The following is an 18,720-nucleotide window of genomic DNA, read 5'->3' as shown; positions in this document are numbered from 1 at the left end:
ACAACAAGTAAAGAATATAAAGAATGACATGACGTCAAATCAATCAATAAGTACTAATGAACTACTACAGTTCTTAACAGATATCGAAACCAATATCAACGATCATGAAACTGATTTCAGAAAATTGTTACTATATTTACTACGATTCACTAATGAAAAATTGATCCTCATTGCACAAGAAGAAATCAATACCCCAACTGAGGTACAGTTATTGATAAAATTAATTGACAGTATTGAATTGGTACTATCAAAGAAAACAAACTTACTTTCAACTTTGTTAACTATTGAAGACGTCAATATAATCCATGCCACAGGTTCTGGTTCATTAGTTTATGAGGTCCCTTTACATGAATGGTGTATATCCTTTGCCTTACTGCATATTCCTAATTTTGTTTCCCATACTACAGGTTTAAATCAATTGAAACGACTAGTTTTTCTTATTGTGAATTTTGTTTGTACTCAATTGCATAGTTTCAAAGTCATCAAAAGCACCAGAATTTACCTCTTGAAAACACTTGATGATAATTTAAACTTTTGCTTAGAGAATTTGGCATCAGCAAACACTTTCCTATTTAAATCTAAACTAACAACAGCAGTCAACTTGTTTTCTATTGTTCACGATTATGATATATCTCAAAAACTATCGTTAAATCTAAACAATTATCAATTAAAATTTGAAAGTTATGGCAGGAAAATTTGGTTTATCCTTAATGAAATAAGTTTGGTTTCAGAAATTGACAATTTAAATTTTTTAGATTGTTTAAAATCAGTATTTATTTTGGATCAATCTAGTTCTCTAACATTAAATGTACTGGTTGGTTGGAACCAATTTGGGTTTTTGTTAACTTGCATAGTTGAACATTTGCGACAAGATTTTAAAACCCTCGATTCGAATACTAATAATTTTGAATTTGTAAATTTGAACCGTTCAATCAGTTTGAGTTTATTAAATACATTTATGCTTTGTTTGGAAAAGGATTTGTTGGAAAATTTTATGTCATTTTCAAATATCAAGGGATTACTCTGGAAATTAATATATGATGAAAGTATACCATATCTTATCCGCAAAAGCTTGAATATAGTACAATATATTTATCAATCAAAAAGTAATCCAGATGGAGATAAACTCAAGATTTACAACACACCAGTGTATAATGATTATGTATCGAAAACATTTGTTGATCCAGAATTGGAGTCCTTTCGTACTCGTCTATTAAACTTGCAAGGTGATTATGAAGTTTCTAGAAAAGAACAATTATTATCATTTGCCATAGATGAAACTCACAAATTGACAAAACTGGCCAATTTATTGAATTATCATGATGAACGTGCTTGGATCCATATAGTAAAAAAGTTAACTGGCACTAACAAAGATGTTTTGGAAGATGAAACTACCTTGTACACTCTAGTCACTGCACTTGGCCATTATCCCTGCATTTTAAAAGGTGATTATGATTACACGATAAATGAATGTACAAGATGTGGGTTTGGACCTCTATCTAAGAATAACTATAGTAGTATTGATCCAAAAAGACTTCCATTGAATTATGACACAGAAGCTACAGTCCTTGAGGATATTATACAGCTGTTTTTGGTTCCCAAATTGGAAAGGCAACCAGACCCATTGTTATGTTGCAATACTCTTCTTCTAATATTTAATTTTTATGCCACTTTTCTGCCTGTGACTGATATGAAAATGCCTTACGTTCTAGACTTTTTGCTTGGATTATTAGCAACAAATGATAATCGTGATGTCCGAATGCTAGTTGCACGTATACTCCCACTATATTTAATTCAACTGAATGATGACAAATTACTTGATGAAACATTCAAGTACATTTTCCAAAAAGTGACATCTATCGATTTTTCGTCACAGCATCGTTTACATTTTGGTGAATCAACAATTCGAGCTGTTGTTGAGTTAGCAACAGTGTCTACTGGGGAACGATTATGTGCTATCTACTTTAAGTTGGTTGATTGGTTGGGTGAGCAAAATGAACAGCATCTGAACTATGTTTACTGTGGCATATTGAATCTTGCTTCAGCTAAATCATTACCGCCTCATAAATTACTATCTCCATATTTACCGAGTGTTGCAGAAATTATTATCAAAAAACCTCAATTATTTGAAAGAATTATCAAAGTACTGATGATTACTAAAAACTATTTTTTGAACAGAACCAAAGAATATACCGTTCCAAGAATTTTGGAGTACTACAAAGATCCAACTTTACTTACACAAATAGCAAATGCAGCCGGGTTAGAGGTTGGAAAGTTACTTGCCAATTGTTTACCAAGAATATTGGCAACTTATTTGACAAAAGAGTCGGTAAATGAAAGATACATTATGAAAGTATTGAGCAGTGTGTGTCCAGACTATAAAATGGTCCATACAGAGGAATTATTTACTAGAATCGGGGATATCACATGGTATATTCTATTGGAAATACAAATGGATGAATTTGGCAATATTCGCAATCTAACGAATATTTTAAGAGCCTTGGACTGTGTTTGCAAAAATGTCTCTCTACGGAAAAATGGGTCGGAAACTACTAAAAATAACAGCATCAATGATTTGATTGAGGATCAAGTTTTGTTGTTGATTCAAAAATTTAGTGACGTAACACATTCATCAAGAGGAGCCAAGCCGTATTTAGAGTTGAAGAATTCCTTTTATGCTATTGAGTTTTTGATCAAGAGACATATTGATGCTATTACTTCAGCTTTGGGACAGTTATCTACCTGTTTACAAGCCACTTTAGAGGAACCAGATTTCCATGTATTATCTTTACGATGCTGGAATGAGTTGATAAAGAAGGTGCCACCTTCACATTTAATATCATTGATTGATATAATTATTTCGATAATTTTGCAAAAGTTTGAAAGTTTTGGATCTGAGGCTAAAAGTATTGCAATTGAAATTTTAAGAAAGATCTATGAAGAGATTAAAGATAAGTACAATCGATATTCGTTGTACTTTTTGTCATTGCCATTTCTTTCTTATATGGAAGATTATCAAATGGTCAAAGAGTTTCGAAATATGAAGTCCCCTTCACGTGCTATGATTTTTCTGGAATTCACCAGACGATTACAAACGTCTAACATGTATGTTGTTAAACATGCATTATTTGATTTATCAAATTATTTTGACAAGTATCAAATCAACTGTCAACGAGATCTTTTTAAAGATCCTGGTTTGACACCAGCAATAACAAGTTTGGTCCGAACTCTTTTGGACACAGCAGCAAAATTTAAGAATAAAGACACAACTGTATCCACCGCATGTGCCAAAGCTTTGGCAATTATTGGGGCTCTAGATTCAAACAGGTTTCAATTTAAAACAGTGAAACAACTAATCATAATTGCCCTGGATTTTGAGAATAGTGAAGAAAACTCGACTTTTTTGGTTGACTTGATTGAAAATCATTTATTAAAGATATTTTGGGCTTCTAATGATCCACATAAACAATTATTTGCTGCTTATGTAATGCAAAGTTTCTTAGCGGTTATGGGACTTGATGAGCATGTTTTACAAACCAAGGATAATCGAGTATGGAACAAATTTACAGATGTGGCAAAATCAACCTTGACGCCATTTTTGAAATCTAAATATGCTGCTCTGAAACCCAAATTAGACAATATCAAATTCCCCTTTTTCAAGTTAGGAATGAAATATGAGACATGGTTGATAGATGTCACATTATTTTTGTTAAAACGGGCCAGTATAGATAATGGTAAAGGTAATCAAAAAGCAAAGACGAGAAAATTAATATTTCAAAGTTGTGCAGTTTTAATTCAAAAAGAACACGATATCCCATTATGTGAACATTTGTTGAGATATGTGGCTCTAAGTCATGTTATAAATGAAGGTGTTCCTGAAGAACTACATAAAGAATTTTTACATATTTTGAAAATAGATTCCAAATCAACTTCTCCTGATCGTGCTGAACAATTGAAACTATGTTACCAAGCTATTTTTTCAGTGTTGGATTACTTTAATCAATGGAGTTCCAATATGCGTGTTGTTACGAATAATTCCCAAATAGAATCAACTTCAGATGATATACGTCATAAAATGGATGCAGTTGCAAAGTTTAGTCTGTTCCCACAGGACCTTCTCACTATTAGGTCAGCAGAATGTGACGCATATGAGAGAACCATTATGTATTTAGAGAATTGCTATCGTGATAGTCATTCAGAAAAATCTTTTAAATTGTCAAACTTGAATGGTGCGGCGACTTTACAGGATATGTATGCCCATATTGATGATTATGATGCATTAAATGGGACTTTGAAGATGTTCTCAACCAATAACTTGAATGAAAAATTGATTACTTTCCAATACAGTGATAGCTGGAGTTTGGCTCATGAATCATTTGAAGCCTTGGGTTCAACAAAGGATAGTGTGTCTAACAACACAAAGCTATTGCAATCATTGAATGAACATGGTTTATATAATGAGGTGTTGTCAACATTATCTGCTAGAACCGATCCCAACGATTTAAAATCTATTCCATTGGATTGGTCGTTAATGGGATTACATGCTGCCGTGTACAAAGGTGATTCTAAACAACTTGAAAAATGGTTGCAAGTAACCAATTCAATTGGCAAACCACACGATATGGAAACCATGATAAATTATGAACTTGCCAAGGCGTTAAGTTTTCTATTTCAATCTAAAATAGATATGTTCAAAAGTTCCATGGACAAGTTGTATAATATAATTGGATGTTCTTTAGTTCCTTCAGTGTCATCAAATTTCACCAGAAACATCACTTTGATGAATCAATTGCATGCGATATATGATGTGAGTTTGATTGTTTCATCTCAAGATTCTGAAAATACATTGGATCTACGTATTGGTAATGTTGACCAAGATTTTGATACTCAACGAAGTATTCTAACGTTACATAATGTTGCCAACACTGCTATGAAAAATCCAGCGATGATATCAAAAAACCTTTTACGAGAGTCATCCTTGGCAAGAAAATATAATCGGTTGGATATTTCTACTAGATCTATAGTACAAGCAATGTCCTTAGAAGATGACCAAGCCATTATAGAATTTGCAAAATTACAATGGGCTCAGGGGAAACAATCAGAAGCAATCAAGTGTTTGTTTGATATTTTAAAGGATCATAAGTTTCATCAGGATGACACGAAGAAGGCACAAATACAACTTCAATATGCCAATTGGTTAGATGAGTCGAATCATTTGTCAGCTCATCAAATCATAAAAGAGTACACCAAGGCATTTCATTTAAATATGAGGGATGAGAAATGTAATTTTGATATTGGCAAGTATTATAATAAATTGATGGAATCATCTAATGATCCTTCAGGAGAATATGAACATTTGACAGTGAGGAATTATATTAGAGCAGTATCTGTTGGTACTACTTTTATATTTGAAGCTTTGCCAAAATTATTGACGATTTGGTTAGATTTTGCTGATAAACCGAAAAAACTGAAAACTGCTGAAAAAAAATTGAATCAAATCATTGAAGATCTTTATAATGGTCTTGCAAATGTACCCAATTATGCATGGTATACTGTATTGACACAAATGTTATCAAGAATTGTTCACCATCATGAACCTTCATTTCAAGTTTTACGTACAATTATCCTGAATGTTATGTTAGAATATCCTAATCATTGTGTGTGGTATATATTTTCTCATGCAAAGTCTTCTGATAAGGAAAGAAAAACCAGAACTCAAAAACTAATTACTAAAGTGTGTGAAGAAAATACTCGACATCCTCTTACCAGATCAATCTTTGCCACTGGAGGATTGTTTGAGAAATTAATAAAAATTGCTGAATTGAAAATACCCAAGACAAATAGAAAACGACAAATGTCACTTTTAAAAGATTTCAATATGGATTTGAGTGATCCAATTGATGATTTAGTGATACCTGTTCAATCTAACCTTCAGATTCAAATACCTAGTCAATTAGGATCCAAATACAAAGGGTTTTCACGATCTTCTTCAATTACGTTTGATGGATTTGATGATACTGTGAATATTTTTTTTTCATTACAAATGCCTCGACAATTGACAGTTCGAGGTTCAGATGGTAATGCTTATAGATTAATGGTTAAAAGTGATGATACAAGAAAAGATGCTAAAGTAGTTGAATTTACCACTATGGTTAATAGAATATTATCTACTAGTACTGAGGCAAGAAAAAGAGGATTACAAATTGCCAATTATTCTGTGGTACCACTTTCTGATCATTTTGGTATAATTGAATTTGTTATGAATGTACAAACTATGAAAGGAGTAATAATTGAACAAAGGAAACGTCAAGGTATTTCAATTAATGAAAGGAAAATTTTTATGCATATTGGTGGTTTACAAAAAGCTAAACAAAAAGATAATAAAAAATTGGATAAATTAATGGTTGATTTCCGACATATAATGGATCAATGTCCTCCAGTTTTACATAATTGGTTTGTTGAACAATTTTCTGATCCTAATGCTTGGTATATGGCAAGAAATTCATTTACTCGATCTAGTGCTGTTATGTCAATGGTTGGATATATTATGGGATTAGGAGATCGTCATTGTGAAAATATTTTAATTTTTAAAAATACTGGAGCAATATTACATATTGATTTTGATTGTTTATTTGAAAAAGGTACTACACTTCCAACTCCAGAAATTGTTCCATTTAGATTAACCCAAAATATGGTTGATGCCATGGGGATAACTGGAGTTGATGGGATTTATCGAATAACATGTGAAGTTATTGGTACATTATTACGAGAAAATGAACAAATTTTAATGAATATATTAGAAACATTAATTTATGATCCATTAATTGATTGGAGAAATCATAATCCACGTGAAGATTTATCTAAAGTACGTAAAAAAATTCGAGGATTAATTAATGAAGATGAAGGTTTACCAATGAATATTCATGGTCAAGTAGATGTATTAATTCAAGAAGCTACATCATTAGAGAGATTATCACAAATGTATGCCGGTTGGGCAGCTTATATGTAATAATTACAAGATGATAATAATAATAGTAATAATAATAATAATAATAATAATAATAATAATCAAGGTTTATAATATAAAACTCTACTACATTACTATGTACTTATAAATCTTTTATATGTTGATTTGAAGAATTGGCTTGTAATAATGGAGATTTTGATGGTGGAGGTGGTTTTCTAGTTAATGTTTTAGATCGAATAGGAGTGCTTGGTTGAGATAAACTAATGGTTGGTTCACCAACTAAACTTCCACTTTTAATGGATAAATTATCTGATATTTCACGTGGTGGTAATGGTGGTGGAGTCAGTGAAGGAATCATTTGAGCAGCATTCTGATATGCAACACTAAATATTGAAAGATCTTCATTATTATTATCTAGTCGACTGAAATTGTAAGATGGTGTTTGATTTTCAAGTGGAATGGCTGTTAATGGAGATGTCATTGTAGAGTCTTTTCCTGTTCCTGTTCCTATTGCTATTGATGGTATTGTAGAGTTATTGGATAGACTGGTAACGTTTACAGGTGCAGTGGTGGTAGTAGTACTTTTATTGGGAAATTCCAGTGATGTACCAGAAATAGAACCAGTAGTAGTAGTAGTAGTAGTAGTAGTGCTGGAAATTGGTGCATTAATACTTTCACTTACTAATGAATTCGACCCTTTGTTATCTTCTGTTGATAATGTATAATGTGTGGAATCAGATCCTAATGTCATTGAACTTGATGATTTTCTAGGTGCTCGTCTACTAGAAATCATTTCAGGAGGAGTATAACCTGGTTTTTCATCAGGTTGTTTCTTTGTAGATACATCATCTTTGAAATACCATTTCCCAATTCTTTTGAATGTATTAGAAACAAGTGTTGAATTAGTATTTTGAGGCTGCTGCTGTTGTTGCTGTTGTTGTTGTTGTGACACCGTTAGATCCAGTTTACTTGGAGTTTTGGTGATATTTGTATTATGGCCACTACTAATACTAGGAGTTTTAGACAAGCTTTCTTCAGTATTAGATAATGATGGTGATGATTTCTTTTTAATACGTTTAGTTAAATCAGTTAATGTATTGGAAAATTTGGCATTTCTAATTGATCTTGAACTTGTTGATAATTCTGATTTTGCATCAATATCATCAAATTTATTTGTTGAATTTGTTGAATTTGTTGAATTTGTTGAATTATTTTCATCGGTACCAACTAATCCATTATCAATTTGACCCTGATTTTTCTCTATATTTGTCGTTTCCAGAATATTGGTGGTAACTTCATCTTTATCAATTTTGGGTTGTTTCCAAATTCCAGCACGATATAATTGATCAGAACTATCAAAAAATACAATATCATCCCAAAATGGATAAACCAAACTTTCTTTAATTGCTTCTTTAAATTTTTTTTCAATTGAATTTGTAATGAAATTAAAATTTAAAGTTCTTGAACTTAATAAAGGTTCAATTTTAAAATTAACAATAGGATCTAATTCATAACAATACCAAAATCGACCACTTGGAGGAGGTTTTAATTTAAATAACATTGGACCTTCTAATTTACTTAAAGTGATTTTCAATACCAAATCAACTTCTCTATTAGTGAATTTTGTTCCAAAAGTTAAATCAACTTTGGTTTCAATTGTTACTGATAATCCTCCATTATATGTTACATAACATGAAGCTACAACTGTTCCATCAGGATTAATTTCTTTTAATTTTGGATAAGTGAAAAATGGTGCCAGTTTACCTGGTTGAATATCGGTGATTTCAAATTGATTAAAAAATCCTGGTTTTTTGATTTTATTAAGTTTTTTACTCAATTTTTTATAAAAATAATCTTCAAAATGTTTAGTATTTTTCATTGCTAAAAACCATCGTCCAATAATTGCATTTAACCATTTGGTTTGTAATTGACCTTCAGAACTATACAAAGTTTGTATTAAATTTATCATTTCTTTTGTTTGAAAATGTGAAGTTTGAGCAAAATTTTCTGGACTTAAAATATCAGGAAGTTCTGATTTTTCTAATTTCATGGCTCTAATCAAAGCAAAATACCAATCTTCTTTATCACAATTGTTTTCACAATAAATGAAAAAAGTCCCTGGTGGAGCATTATTGTTTGATTGCTGTTGTTGTTGTTGTAGGTTTTGTTGTTGTTGATCAGTAGTACGAGATGAAAGGGATGATCTAGTTGATGAAGAAATCTCGGTGCCATTAGATGTATTAACATTTGAATTAAAAGTGTCGTTAGTGGGGAATGGTGTATCAGTTAACTTACTAGGATTTATCAAAGCAAGGGCAGAATATTTTGTAAACAACTGGGCATCAGTTAAATCTCGAGGCCAAATACTAACAAAATGATGGGCCAACACAATCACATGTTTAACATCTTTTAAAGTTTGATCCTTGTATAAAAATAAGTTGCCATGTTTTAAAACAGCGAAATATCGATGTTTCTTTTGTGATGATCTAATTTGTTGTTGTGGTTGATTTTGGGATTGGTGATTATGTTGTGGTTGTGGATCATGACGTTGGTGGTGGTTATATGATTTTGAATTGTTCGTGTCTTTTGGTAATACAAATGTATCTTTATTTAATTCATCTAAATCATTATTATCATTATCATTATGATCAAGGAATTTTTTATCTTCTTGATTCTTAATCAGTTGGGAATTGTCTTTAAATTTTTTGGTTGCCAGATCCTTGACCAATTTATATAAAGCCGAATAAGCCGATTTATTATCATTTGATTCAGTTATCAGTTGAGTATTTGAATTGATTTCATCGGGACTTTCAATATAATCTCTAGTGACAAATATCCAACCACTTTTATAAGCTTCTAAACCTGATTGATGATTTTCTTCTAATTCTCCTGATGGTTTTTCTTCGTCAAGTTCATTATTATTTTTAGATAAGGTTGTTTCCGGGGCGAGATAAAAATATAGAATCACCAATCCTGGTAAAAAAGTTAATCCACCTAGTATATAAACAAATAAGAAATAAACAAGTCCCATTATCTATTCATTTGTTAATTTGATTATTTATTGATAAGTTTGAAAGGTATAGAAAGAAATATAAAGAAGGAGGAGGGTGGTGGGGTGGGGGGGAAAAAAAAAAAAAAAAAAAGTAAATTTAGACCGTGTTAGATTATGATTGCTTGGGAGGAGGAGGAGGAGGAGGGGACAAATGGTTAAGAAAGAAAGTAACAAAAATAAAATCAAATCTTCAAAAACAAACCAAAACAAAACAAAACAAAACAAAACATTACGGAAAGTAACCTAAGAAATCAACACCATAAATAATACTACTTTGTTATAATAATTTAGAACCCTTATTTTGAAGTTTATAATAATTGAAAGTAACGTTTCTTTCTGTTTTTAACTGTTTTTTAAAGTAGGATAATATGATTCTACTTAATATTCTGTTCATGGTGTAACTTAGAATATGAAATTACTGTATTGATCTCCTTCTCTCGGCATAGTAAATATTTGGTATATTCAAACCAAGAATAATATATATATAATGAATGGATTTCAATAAAATTATTACCATAGGCATTAAATGTGATTAGATGATGGTTTTGCAAAAAAAACAAAATTTGTAACTTGACTAAATCTAAATCTTGGAAAATATTAAAAGAGGAGGAGAGGATCATTTCCTTAAAATATAGAATATTTTATTAAATATATATATATATATATTACTTTAATTGACTAAGTTGGATTAAGATATTTTTAATTTTGGAAGTATATCTATTCATTGTGGATAAATTCAGTTGTTATTAAATTTGTTAATATATGAAGTTAATATTTCTGACAGTTTTTTTTTGCAAGTTTTTTATGATCAAAAATATTTTATTATCAAAGTTCCCAAAAATAAAAAAAAAAAAAAAAAAGAAATTGATTTACCAAACAACTGAAAACTTATCGAACATTAATTATTATGAATGAATTTTTTTGTCAAATCAAATAGAATTGCAATAATAGGAAAATCAAGCCAGTAAATTTTTTTTTTTTTTTTTTTTTTTGTTGCAACTACAATCAATAATTTCTTTTGATACTTGTTTTATCATCTCCTGACCACAAAATAATAACCATGATGTATCTATTAAAACAATAAATACAACCATAGACAATAGGCCCAAAAAAAAAACAAAAGAAAAGGAACGTATGTTCTTAGAAAGTAACATATCTTGGGAAATTGATATCAATAGGGGGACACGTGTGAAATACATTAATATTCCAATTTATTAATCAAATTCCTATCACAACAGATATGTAGAGTCTTTAGCAAAGGTATAACCTGATACCTACCGGAGCGGAGGGGGGTACAAGGGGGGGTTGAGAAGAATTTTTAAAACATGATGGATATTGTACATTTAAATGCATGCAATGTATAGATGTATGATATTGTCTGTTTTGTTTTGTAGTTATTCGGTAATAGTTTATCAAGAATATTACATTCACAAATAGATAGATAGATAAAAAAAAAAAAAAAATTAATTCTTAACAAGACAAATATCTAAAAAAAAAAAAAAAATCTCGAGATGTTTGCATCTCGGAGTTATCGACGTTTATTGAAATGGTTTTTTTTTTTTTTGCAGCAAAGCCAATAATAAAAGTGATCAAGCAATTATCTGATCATATTCATGTTATATTCTAAAGAAAAATAAAAAGATAAATTAATAAAATTTACAAGTCTAACCGGAACAAATAAAGATTTCATTTATTAATATATCCCATCCCATCGATGGAATGGGAATAAATTAATGAAATAAAAGAGACAACTATTGTTTTAAGATTTCTATTCCCCATTAGTATAAGCTCTTGGGGTTTTTTTTTTATTTTTTCTAGATATTTATTTATTTATTTTTATTTTTGATATGGTAGCGTTGAAGGAATAGGAATAGGAATAGGAATAGGAGGAAGAGGTTGGAAGTGTTAAGAAATTTTATTTCGCCGTTAAGAAAACAATAAACTTTGAATTTCTTTTTTTCTTCCTTTGGGTTACTACTTGATTGAGAAGAAGAAGAAGAAGAAGAAGAAGGATTAATTATTAAAATATATTTTAATAACGATTGAATCACAATAACCCAAAAGCCATAAAAAAGCCATAAAAAAAAAAAGAAAAAACCGTTTAGAAAGAAGGAAAATACCAAAATTTTTTTTTTTTTTTTATGGCATTTTTTTTTTAATTTAAACCATTTTGTGTGTTTATAGGCTTTCAATATAAGCCCGGGAAGAACAAAATTTGTATTGTCAATATTTAACAAATTACACCAGAAGTTACAAAAAAAAAAAAAAAAAAAAAAATTGAATAGTTTGTCTTATTACCGTTGTTGTTGTTGTTGTTGGCGTTTGAATATTATTATTATTAGTACTTGACAAATTTTTTTTTCAAAAAAGGGAATTAATACGTTAAAAGGATATATTGTCTCTGATGCAAGATTATTATTATTAATAAACAAGAAAGGATCAAAAGCACCAAAAGGACCAAAAAAAAAAATCAATCAATTACTATACAAGTTTTTGAATTTAACTTTAATAGACACAAAATAATAAGTTCAAGTTCAAGTTCAAGTTCAAGGCTTAAAGAAAGGAGTACTAAGAAAAAATGTTTATTAATCATCAAAGATACATTTAAATCTTTGATATAATTAGTTGTTGTTGTTGTTGTCAGGTCTCGTCTCGTCTCGTTCCACCTTTCTCCCCTATGCAATCAATGTGAGATCATCATCATCATCATCATGTCTTTTTTTTTTTTTTTTTTGTATTCTTTTTTCTTTTTTTAGATGTAGGTTTTTATTATAAATGTCAAGTATGACTGTTGGTAATTGCAGCAGCAGCAGCAGTAGTAGTAGTAGTAGGTATTTTAATCTCCAGTTCTTAACTCCTCCTCTATATACATCTTTACTTACATCAATCTTTTACATAAACTATATGTTGTTAGAATTAGATGATGTCAAAATTATTTTATCGTTATGTGATACCGATATTTTGAAAGAACTTACATCATTACCATTATTACCATTATTATTACCATTATTATTACCATTATTATTATTTTCAATTAATTGGATTTGTATTTGGTCATAGATTTCTTTTTTTTTTTTTCTTTTTTTTTCTTTTTGGCCGGTTTTTCTTGTTTTTTTTTGTTTTTTTTTTGTTATTAGATCAAACCCCGATTGACCTTTAACCTTGGGGCCCGTTCTTCCTAAGTTAATATATATTATGTTTTTTTTTTTTTCTTTAATAACATATCAAAGTCCATGATATATAGGGGGGGAGGAGGAGGAGGAGAAGGGGGAGGAGGAGGTTTATGGGTTTAGGATAAGTACTTTAGTTTCTTTTTTTTTTTTTTTTTTTTGACCGGGTGTACCCATTGATTTTGTTAAATTTTGTTGTTGTTAATGTTTAATACTCTTGTTGTCTCTAATGAATCAATATTGCAATACATTACAGAATAACTATATAGGGGGGGGGGAGGGAGGAAGGGAGTGTGTGGAAGTTGAAGTAAGAGAAAACTAACAAAAAGATTCTTTAAAGGACAAGAATCACAAAATACAAAAGATACAAAAAAAAAAAAAGAAATAAAATAGTAAAGACAATTTTCCGTTTAATATTTTGTGTATTGGACACAATACTACTACTACTACTACTAGTATTGTTTTATTATGTGAAACTAATAAAAAGTATCTGAATATTCAGGACTTATGATCTTAACAATCAAGCATTTACATAATTATCTGGCAAAAGGCAAAAGGCAAAAAAAAAAAAAAAAGAAAGCAATACTATATTCCCTATCAAGTTGAATGTTGATGGTGGTAGTTTCTTTTTTTTGTTGTTGTTACTGTTGTTGTTGTTGTGGAATAATGATGATGGAAAAGAATCTCACAGTTAATGTTAAATTTATATGTAAGATTTTGCCCAAATGGGATTATAGTGTTTATTAAAATATTACACAAATAAACAAGTTTATACCAACTTCCCATTCCCAACCATTCAGCAAAACTGACAGACTAAAAAAAAAAAAATTTCTGCAGGTCTAGGTCTGGGTTTGGGTTTGGGTTTAGAGGTTTAGAGGTTTGTTTATTAAAGGACTTAAGAATAATAACAATAATAATAATAAAAATAACTTAGAGTTTTAATAATAATAATAATAACTAACTAAATTTCAAACTTTTAGTTGTTAATTTATTTAAAGGGTTAATAGTCTTAAGACCAAAATGGTAGAGAAAGAAAAAAAAAAAACAATAATATATAATATATAATATTAATAATAATAATAATAATAATAAAAAGAAAACACCAATTGTTCCGGGGTCTCGGGAAAAAAAAAATGAAAAATCGTTAACTTTTTCAAACATTGGATTGAATTGAATAAAAACACAAATCTTGACATTTATATATGGTTGTTGTTATTGCCTTGGTATTGCCTTGGTATTGCCTTGGTATTGTTTAATAATTTTGATTTCAACAACGTAAACGAAATTCTTATTCTTTTTTCTCAATTTGGGAGGTTTAACCGTTAAATAACAAAAAAAACAATAACAATTCAATTGTAGTAGTAATTGTAGTAGTAATAATAAGAGTAAATGTGAAACAAACGAACCAACCAACCAACCAACCAACCAAATTATACCTCAAAAATGTATATTGTATTAATAATATATATTGGAAAAAAGAAAACAATAAGTAAACGATATTTCAATTTTGTTAATTATTATTATTATTATTGTTATTATTATATATTATTAATTTTGTACGAACGGATTGTTTATAAGTCGAGTAACACAATAGTAGTAGTAGTAGTAGTAGTAGACATATACCATACTTGTCAAAATCCTGAAACTTTTTAAAAAGTTCTTTTTTTTTTTCTTTCTTTTTTTTTTAATTCAATAATCTGATTAAACTTTAAATCATATTTAAACAATATCAATAAGGAAAAATAAAACAAAGTAGTAAGAAGATGTGATATATATATATACCAACATACACACATCTTTTGGTGGTGGTGTGTAAATCCCACCCAAGACCATTTTACAACTAGTAATTAAGCAGTAATAGTGTAAAACCAGGTGAGTGGGTGGGTGGGTGAGTGGGTAGGTGGGTGGGTGTTTGTGTGTTTGTGTGTTGTAAGGCTACACAAATCAAACAAATCAGATTTGTGGAACAATCTTGTTTGACACAAGCATATTATAAAAATTAGTTAAGAAATAAATTGAAAAAAAAAAAACATAAAATAAAATAAAATAATTTTTGCTTTTAGTGTAATCGGAACCGAAAACGATTTTTTTTTTTTTTTTCATTGCATTAAGCCCTCTTCCTCCCTCCCTCCTCCCTCCCTCCTCTTCACAACGTATACACAAATACCAAATTGAAACAAGCATAAGAAGAAACCGTTTTATTTTTTTTTTTTTTATCTCACCAGCCAGCCTATTAAATTAAAATAATAAACAAAAGATTGCGGCAATGATGATGATTTACTAGCTAGAGGAGGAAAAGGGAGGAGTTTGTATCTTGGGGATTGAGGTTGCTATTATCTGTCAAATAAGAAGTTTTTGGATGTGTATATTCACAATATTACCTTACCATCATTTCCCTTTGTTTCTTTTGACTAAATCTAATTCTAATTAGTTAATTAAACCATATTATTTATTCATTTATTACATTTACAATCATATTCATTGGTTGAAGGAAAAGAAGACAAGACAAGACAAGACAAGAAATATTTTGAGTGTTGCCCTAAAAAAAAAAAAAAAAGACTAATCGAAACTAAAAAAAAAAATAAAAAAAATAAAAAAAAAAAAAAAAAAATTTCGGATTTTGTGTTTCAAAAATTTCTTTAAAAAGAAAAAGAATAATCTATACTATTACTACTACTACACCAAGTATTTCACACACCACTTTACCTTTTATTGAAAATATAGAAGGAAGAATAGAATAGAATAGAATAAAGTATCAAAATAATTACACCAGAAGTTAAACACTCATATATTTCTCTAAAAATTGAAATTAATTCCAAAAAAAAAAATATATATAATCTTATATAACATATATAGATATAGATATATAGATATATTAAAACTTTGAAAAAAAATAAAAAATTGAAATAAAACAACAAACAACAAACACATATAGACATATAGATACATGGAATATATATAAAGAAATCTTTAATTTCTCTTTTTTATAAATAGAAATCGGTGAGCATAAAGTTACCAGAACTAATCATTTCACTAGCATTACCAGTGATTATACTATTTTTATTCAATATTTTACTCAAATCTTGTAAATTGTTATTATTATTATTATTATTATTATTATTATTATTATTATTATTATTGGTACCACCATTATTATTGTTATTCATCATTATTGTAGTAGGTCGACGATAATTATGATTATTAGTATTATTGATTTTAGGAATATATAATGATTGTATAGTTGATTTAGGTGTTGTTATTGGTGATATTCCTGAATCAGTAGTACTAGTAGTAGTAGTACTATTATTATTATTATTATTATTATTATTATTATCTTTTTTTGGTTGGGATTCTTCTTCTTCTTCTTCTGCTTCTTCATATTGGAAATAATCTTCAATAGTATATTCTTTTGGTTTATTACCAAAATTCACACTTTTAAAAAATGGAACTTCATATTGTTTAAATATTGATTTATCATTATTAGATGGTAATTTATTATTATTATTTTGGTAATGATTATTATTATTATTATTATTATTATTTTCTTCTTCATGGGGATATTTTTGTTTATTTAATAATGCAAATGAATCTTTATATTGATTTTCTAATCTTCTTTTAAAATAATATTGACGAATATTATCTTGAATAATTTTAGTGAAATTTACTGATTCAATTTCATTTGGTTCATCATAATCATAATCATAATCATAATCATAATCATAATTATCTGATTCATATTCATCAATTTCTGATTCTTCATTTTGGGAAAATAATGATGATGATGATATACTACTTGAACTACTACTACTACTACTACTATTACTATTATGATATCCAAGTTTTGGACTAAATCCACAATGTAAAGTAGACAGTGTAGTTGATATTAGATTATTGTTATTTATATTATCGTTATTATTAACAGCAGTAAATGATGATATGGAAGTATGTTGGTGATGATGATGATGTTGGTGGTGATGATGATGATGATGATGATGATGATGACAATTATCTTCCCAATCCAGTAAGAAATCTTGATTAACATTAATTAAATTTAATAATTTTTCAACTGGATCAATTTTATCAGATAATTTACCTGCTTTTTCTTCTTCTTCTTCTATATTAGAAATCTTTCTTTTCTTAATAGTTTTTGGTAAATTACAACTCTTCTTCTTGTTCTTCCTTGTTGTTGTTGTTGTGGTGGTGGTGGTATTATTATTATTATTGTCATTGTCATTGTCATTGTTATTGACTAAAGAAATAGTGTTAGTTTCAGCTTTAGCCTTTTCAGTTAATATTCTAGTACGTTTAGACTTACGTATATGTTGTTGTTGTTGTTGTTGTTGTGACATTATGCAAAAAAAAAAGTGAAATGAATTGAAATGAAGTATAATGTAATGTAATTTGATATGCAAAAAATATATATAATTATAAATATGTTAGTTATGGATGGGGAATTTGAATTTGAATTTGAATTTAATGGTGTGTGAGTGTGTGTGTGTGTATATATAGGAGGGATTGGTGGGACTACTATAACCAGATGTAGAATATTCAGATATATATATATATATATATATATATAAATATAGTTGAGTATGTAAATATATATACCTGAGTAAAATTTGAATAATTAATTATAAATTAATAAATAAATTAATAAATAGATAAAATCTCTTAGTCCGAATTGTATGGTATGGTATGGTATGGGGGGGGAAACAAATGAACTATTGGATTATAGGAATTGAAAATTTGAAAATCTTGAAAAAAAAAAAAAAAATTGAAGTAAGAATATATATATAAATATATATATATATGTAAATTATTCAGAAGGAAGGGAAATTATTGGATATATTTATATTAGTTGTATAATTGATTATAGGAGGAGGAGGAGGATATACAAAAAAAAAAAAAAAAAAAAAAAAATGAAAAATTTTTTTTTAGTGAAAGAAAAAAAAAAAAAAAAAAAGGCTTAGTTTTGTGTAATAATTAATTTTTTTTTTTTCTTAGTCAACCAAAAACAACAAACAAGCAACAAACAAGCAACAAAAACAACAAACAGTGGTAGGAGTAAATTAATTTTGTGTAATTTATCTATTTTAACCCAACGTAAAGTGGAACCTGTATAAACACTAATATTAATTAATTTGACAATATATTAATAGTAGTAGTAGTAACTGTACTACTTCAACTACTACTACTACCACAATATTGTTTGTTTAACTAATTAGTCTTCTTACACTGCATGATACAGAATAAGTTCTTTCTTTCTTTCTTTCTTTTTAACTCATTTTACATTTATACATTTATGCATTTATGCATTTATACATTATACAGATTATTATTATATAGTATAGTATACTATACTATAGGGAGAAAAGGAGATTGGAAAGAAATAGAGAGGAATTCTTTCCAACGTTTTATTGAATGAAAGATTATTTATTAAATTTTCATTGAAATTCTTTTTTGGGCTTTTTTTTGCAGTATATTTCCATCAATTCATGACAATATTATCTATCTAATTGTCTATTATACTA

At 28.5% G+C, this 18,720-nt stretch overlaps 3 protein-coding genes across 3 annotated transcripts; 1 reads left to right on the top strand and 2 right to left on the bottom strand. All coding sequences in view use genetic code 12, as the record gives it.

The window, feature by feature from the left end:
• Positions 1-28: 28 nt before the first annotated feature.
• On the top strand, positions 29-7,009 carry CD36_53760 (DNA-damage checkpoint kinase, ATR homologue, putative; the record flags this gene model as incomplete). The annotated part of the gene is made up of 1 exon (XM_002420626.1): positions 29-7,009. One exon carries the CDS (start codon positions 29-31, stop codon positions 7,007-7,009), a length of 6,981 nt encoding a protein of 2,326 aa, XP_002420671.1.
• A 100-nt stretch (positions 7,010-7,109) lies between these two features.
• On the bottom strand, positions 7,110-9,998 carry CD36_53750 (uncharacterized protein ypr091c homologue, putative; the record flags this gene model as incomplete). Its single annotated transcript, XM_002420625.1, has 1 exon — positions 7,110-9,998. The coding sequence occupies one exon, from the start codon at positions 9,996-9,998 to the stop codon at positions 7,110-7,112; it is 2,889 nt and encodes a 962-aa protein (XP_002420670.1).
• A 6,175-nt stretch (positions 9,999-16,173) lies between these two features.
• Positions 16,174-17,538, bottom strand: CD36_53740 (conserved hypothetical protein; the record flags this gene model as incomplete). The annotated part of the gene is made up of 1 exon (XM_002420624.1): positions 16,174-17,538. One exon carries the CDS (start codon positions 17,536-17,538, stop codon positions 16,174-16,176), a length of 1,365 nt encoding a protein of 454 aa, XP_002420669.1.
• Between the last annotated feature and the right edge of the window lie 1,182 nt (positions 17,539-18,720).

Source organism: Candida dubliniensis, chromosome 5, assembly GCF_000026945.1.
Source record: "Candida dubliniensis CD36 chromosome 5, complete sequence".
Taxonomy (NCBI): Eukaryota; Fungi; Ascomycota; class Pichiomycetes; order Serinales; family Debaryomycetaceae; genus Candida; species Candida dubliniensis.
This window is presented reverse-complemented; position numbering and strand designations above follow the sequence as displayed.